Source organism: Limanda limanda, chromosome 21 (assembly GCF_963576545.1).
Source record: "Limanda limanda chromosome 21, fLimLim1.1, whole genome shotgun sequence".
In the NCBI taxonomy this organism is placed as follows: domain Eukaryota; kingdom Metazoa; phylum Chordata; class Actinopteri; order Pleuronectiformes; family Pleuronectidae; genus Limanda; species Limanda limanda.
Genome location: NC_083656.1, coordinates 9,283,970 through 9,289,969, shown reverse-complemented (window position 1 = coordinate 9,289,969; position 6,000 = coordinate 9,283,970). Strand labels below are relative to the sequence as shown.

The window sequence follows — 6,000 nt, the reverse complement described above, 5'->3', positions numbered from 1 at the left end:
ACCCCTAACATTTTGGTATGGTTGAAGATCCAGGGGCAGATCCAGAATTTTCTTTAACTATGTTTTATGACAAATTAATCATGTAGGTTATCAGACCACTTTATTATTACCTCTGCAAAGTAGGTTATGTTTTGAACGTTTGTTGTTTGTTTGTTAGATGGATGACACAAAAAATACTAGATTACCAGAAAGTCACGGTAAAAAATGATAGAGCATCTATTGACATTTTCACCAATCTCCCAGAGAATAATTATATTCTAATATTTAAGAGTGCGGGAAATGTATTGCAGTCCATTGAATCCAAGGGCACTGCTGGCCCTTGGCAGAGGAATGTGCTCGACAAGCTGCTGATCTCCCGGTCGAGACTTACAGACTGTGCGTAACTATTCTAACTAAAGTCCTGCAAACTATTTCAGGGACCGCATTTCATTAGCAGTGACGCGGGAAGACAAGCAGCCCATTGACGGTGAGAGGATTTCACCTGCGTGGCAAGAACGTCAGTCACCACAGAGGTTAGTGAGACAGACTTGGTCTCACTCTGCTTATTTCTGGAGTGCACGCACAACTGTTTTTAGCAGCTCAGAGATCAGGGAGCAGGAGGAGAATTATTCAGTCTGCGGCCTCGCTGACACTTTAACACCGGACGTAGCAGACAAGAGGCAACAGAGCCAAATACCATATTGAGGAAAGACAAAAGGAAAGTGTACAAATGTATATTTTAATGCTGGTATTATTCACGTGGCTGCATTTGTCACTGTAAACAATTATATTATTTAATCCTTAAATTTCTTCCTGCACAACTTCCTCTCAATAATTCGATCTACAACCTTTTGCCAACAAACAGATCTTTATTTAGATCTTGAAGGTTTCTCCATCATTCAGTGGCCTCTATATAATATATAAAGGAAAAAGTTAAGCTTAGGGTAAAATGTTTAAAACCAAATATCAGCCGAAGTTAACTATCAGTGTACAGATTTTCGATAATCAGCTGCCTAAAGGTGATTACGTTCACGTTACCTTAGACGTTGACGACTCCATAATCGCTTAACGGAGTCTTAACACAGGAAATGATTTCCTTCCTATATATAGAGGTTACATCACCTCAAGCGGTCTTCACAACAAAATCACAATATAGTTCTCTTCTTAGTAAAATCAGCTGCTGACATGAGGGCTCTGTGAATAGATGGAGCACGAAGTAGAAGAGCAGCAACACGTTGGTTTTATTATGGACGGAGGAGCAGTGCAGTGAGAATGCAGTAGTTTGAAAATGGATCAATTTCCTGCAGCGTATTTGTTAAGATTAACACAAATCTAGCGTGAGGATCATCCTGGCTTTCATCTACGTGACAATATTACAACTGTACAGGCAACAGTGACATTTACCTTACCCAACCAAACAGTATGAGGAACCTATCATGAGGGCAAACAATGATGTGGTCCTGACATTCTGCCAGAAGTTTCCTTTTTATTTGGACTTCTTAACAACTGGATCCACCATCTTCTGTCCGGTGAGGAAGTGCCACACGCCGCCTCGGTAGAACTCGTTTCCGAACGAGTAGAGCAGGGCGTTGAAGATCGGATTTGTCTTCGCGAGAACTGGAAGAATCTGAGAGAGGAAACAAGTACGTCCATGAGAACATGAATTAATTAATTGAGAGTTTATTACAATCTGCAGCTTATTTTGTATTTTAACTCTGGCCATTCTTCTCAATTGTGCAATTTCAGATAAAGGGACACGGCGACAATGCTAAACCAAAGTCCACATGGAGCAAGACACACAAGAGGTCAAACAATCAGACAGGCTGTAAACAAACAAACCTCAAACCTTCTTTACCAACGTTGATCGTATCTTTCATCAAAACAAAACAATCGCTCACCATTCGCAGCTTCGGAGACACCACCTTCACGTTCTCGAAGCAAGCGTAGATACACATGAGGACGTAGGGGCCCCAGCACATCAGCATGACTCTCAACGGCCAACTGGTGTTGAACTGGAAAACAAAAATGTTTGGTGTGTTATTGAAGATGTTAGACGTAAAGCTCAGTTTGGATAGGTTTGGAGCGGTGTAGATGATGGATGGATGGCTTTACCCTGTGGTGATGGACCTTCTTGAAGTATTTGTTGGTGGCATCATAACACGACCACATGGTGAAAGCTGGGAACATCAGGTAGAGCACGACCAGAGTTAACATGTAGGTCACATAGTCTCTGTGGAAAAGATCAAATGGGAAATTTAATGGAAGAATGTAAATTCTTGACAAAACGCTCGACGTAGCTGCTTTTTTCTGGCAACATTTCTAGACCAGAAAGACACTGTAGACTTTGTTTATCTTCTCTTATGACTCCACCTGTCTCCTCTGGTGTAGTCCAACGTGCAACAAGTCTTCATCGGCTCAAAGTCATAGACGCCCCATCCCATCAGAGGAACAGCGGCCCAAAAGATGGAGAGAATCCAGATTATTCCGCTCATCGTCAGAGTCGTGCTCCAGAACAGCTTCTGTCCTGCAGAAGGAAAACCGAGTGATGTCATTTGGGTGTGAGGATCCAGGGTTTTATGAGCTAGTTTTTCAACATTTTCCTTGAATTCTCAGCAAATAATTCATGGATCTTGAAGAAAACTCTCATGCATGTTGAGGGGAACTGATATTTATGAGTGTATGTGATTTGGTGCAGTTTGATCAAATTTAAGGGACTGTCGGGTCTTAGTGAAGATATGTGAGTAAGATTCTAGTTTAAGAGATATAACTTTTTGTTTGTTTAAATATAGGCCATAAAACATATATATTCTGTACTCACTGGTACAGTACTGGTGATATCTGTCCCAAGCGATGGCAGCCATGAAACTGATGGAGGCCAGGACCGATATCATCCCCTGGAAACCGTGATAGCCACATCCATCTTGACCAAACGGCCAATATCTGGAGAGGAAAACAAAACTTTTGTCATACTCCAGTTTTATTATATGAATATGACAGGCTGAAGAGGCAGAGTTTTAACCCTAACCCTGCTGATGCCCATTGGGAACCACGTGAGAAAATATATAAGAGGTTCAAACAGAAGCAAAGAACTGTATTGCTTCATTGTAATTTGTTCATTCCTGTTCCACGTAGTTAACACCACCCTGTTGGGTAACTATCATTCCTGCTAAATGTGAACTTTCCATGCTGAATAAAAGTGGATTGTGGTTTGGATTATGAAACTGAGGAGCTTATTTAGCTTGTGACACTCCGTGGCTGACATCAAACACTGAGCCTTATTTATTTTGGTGGGGGTAAGTTCAAGAAAATGAAGTAACAACCCCTGTGAAAGTGAAAAGTGCCTGTTGAGGGAAAGCTGAAGGGAATCTGATACCTGAGGTAGCTGGCGTAAGCAGCCGTGAGTCCGTTGATATTCAGACAGAGGTCGGCCACGGCAAGATTAAAGACAAAGAAGTTACTGGGAGTCCGCATCTCCTTCACCGTGAGGAAAGACACGATGCTGATGGCGTTCAGGGCGAAGCCGAGCATCCCTGAAAGAAGAAAAAGAGGCTGTGACGTTTTCATTTCATCTTCTGTTGAGTTTAACCCCATTTATGAGATTTGCACCCCATCAAGTATCCTATAGAAACAACTTTCTTATAAACAGCTAAGGGTAGGACTTTGCAATAAAACAATATCCATAATTATTGCAGTATAATGTTCTTCAACAGCCATATAACTTAGGTTTAATATACTTTGATACATTACTTATACATTGTGTAATCGCAGTAAGGAGGTGTTACACTAATCTGTCAAGTTCTCTGCTCATAAAGACGAGTTTTAAAACCACAACCTTTACTCAGGAACATATAAATCAGTTTTTAACCTCGTACTTTCTCCTAGTTCTGATCTTATCGTCTATTTTAATCATTTAATGATGATTCATTTGATCTTGTTTTACTCATTTCTCATTTGAAACGTGTATTTCTGTCTCTGGGCTCTTTTGCTCTGTGATCTTTAAAATGCCTTGAACTTATTTCTCATAGTTTCCTGTCTCTAACTTTTTCCCTTGAATTTTTTTCATTTTCATCCTGTAGAGCATATTTTAACTGTTTTGAAAGGTGCTATGTAAATAAAGTTTAACATATTATGATTTATCGTCATGCTTATTGATATCGACTTCTTAATTCTTTATATAGCTATACATTTTGACCACATCACCTCAGGGTGCAGCAGAGGTTAGAAACACATGAAAATAACACTTATGATGTTATGCTCTTGACGTTAAGAGTAAATGATGCGTGGTTTAAATGATATTTTAAGTTTAAGTGTTTACTATAAGAACACATGCATTCCGGGTGTCCTGTCTCTTTAACGTGTGCACAGACATGTCCTCCTGTGCCCTGCTCCACTCACCTCCGACCAGAAGCGCTGTGCCGAATGTAAACATGTCAAAGTCCGTGAAACCCTCCGGTAACGTAAACGAAGCCATGATGAGACGCACGACTTCATTCACACCGTGCACTGAACAAAGTTTGGTCGCAGACGTGTCCTCCTGCAGCGCGACGCCTTTATAAAGGCTCTTTCACGTGAAACAGCACAAAGACACTAATCTCGGTAAAAGCTCCTTCAACAATCCCCAGAAGAATTTCCTAACGAGCACAGGCCTCCTGCAAACTTCTGCAACTACAAGTTATCGAGCGAGGCCAGTTCTCTGCGCAAAGGTTCGATCTGAAAGTTTGTCGAGTTCTCTTCCTCTGAAGTTTGAAAACAACAGGCTAAGTTTCCTTTCACTCTTTCTCCCCCATTCGGCTGCTGGGTTTGATAAGAGAGGAGAGTGGGAACATGGGAAATGTTGTTCTTTAGGCTCAGAGGTGAGAGGCCAGAAAGATCCTTAAAGACTTAAACCCTTCATCGAGCAGCCAGGACCTCTGTTAGTTTATTCATTCTGAGAGTTTTCTTTGACCACAGAAAATGCATTTGCTTGTATTTCTAAAATAAGAAGATTGAATAATAACAAATCTGCTTCAGTGTGATGAAAGGAAATGTTTCATAGCAGCATCTCATTCGTGGTCTGATTATAAAAATTCTCAAAATTGCCTTTGAATTATTTGATTTCCATCCTGACCCATGTACCATACTTCCAACAAGTTTTGTGGAAATCCATTTGATTGTTATTGGTAATTTTTTTTACAAACAAACAGTCGTAAAAAACATAACCTTCTTGGAGGAGGTAACAAATTTCATTTAGCACAAGTCTCCACCTGCAGGAGTTAAATTGATTATAATTAAATGTAAGCGTAAAAAGGATTTTATTAATTGACTCATGTCTTTGTCTTAAACTCTTGACCACATCCGCCCTTAGAAACAAGGACACTGGAAATGTAACCTTTGACTGTCGCCGCAGCCCGAAGCTTTTAAAATGCAGCATTTGGGCAGAGTCTGATTGCTCCACTAATCTGTGCCCAGATTACCACAAACTCATTAACTATGAAGTAATGATGTGTCCCAATGGACTTATAATACCCTTTTCACAAACTGCCCATATTGTCCTGACTAAAAGCTCAGCGTCCCCATCCACTTACATGCTTCCTCACGTCAGGGGAAAAAAAGTGTAAGTGGTTTTGTATTTATATAGCGCTGTTCTAGTCTTGATGACCACTCAAAGCGCTTTACAGTACAGTTTTACATTCACCCATTCACACACACATTCATACAGTGCATATTTTCACAGCACTTTGCTGTTCTATGAGGGGCATTTCAGGGTTCAGCATCTTGCCCAAGGACTCTTCGGAATGCAGGTGGGTCAGACTGGGGATCGAACCGCCGACCTTCAGGTTGGAGGACGACCACTCTAACCCTCAGCTACAGCCGCCCCAAAGTCAACGCTCATCACTGCTTCTGCTGCTCGGACACATGGGCCTCATGTGGCAGCGAAGACGTTGTTCTCTCGCAGATAAACGGACAGATTGGAGTTGTGATTTCGTACATCAGAGTCACGTTCGTCAGCCGCTCTGAATCCCAACAAGAGGCCTGTTGGTC

At 41.3% G+C, this 6,000-nt stretch overlaps 1 protein-coding gene across 1 annotated transcript; it reads right to left on the bottom strand.

Annotated features, from left to right (window-relative positions):
* Positions 1 to 699: 699 nt before the first annotated feature.
* Positions 700 to 4,778, bottom strand: rgrb (retinal G protein coupled receptor b). Its single transcript, XM_061094488.1, has 7 exons — positions 4,375 to 4,778; positions 3,353 to 3,509; positions 2,798 to 2,919; positions 2,350 to 2,503; positions 2,092 to 2,209; positions 1,878 to 1,991; positions 700 to 1,606 (listed from the first exon to the last, which is right to left on the bottom strand). Exons 1-7 carry the CDS (start codon positions 4,448 to 4,450, stop codon positions 1,466 to 1,468), a joined length of 882 nt encoding a protein of 293 aa, XP_060950471.1. The 5' UTR covers positions 4,451 to 4,778; the 3' UTR covers positions 700 to 1,465.
* Positions 4,779 to 6,000: the final 1,222 nt, after the last annotated feature.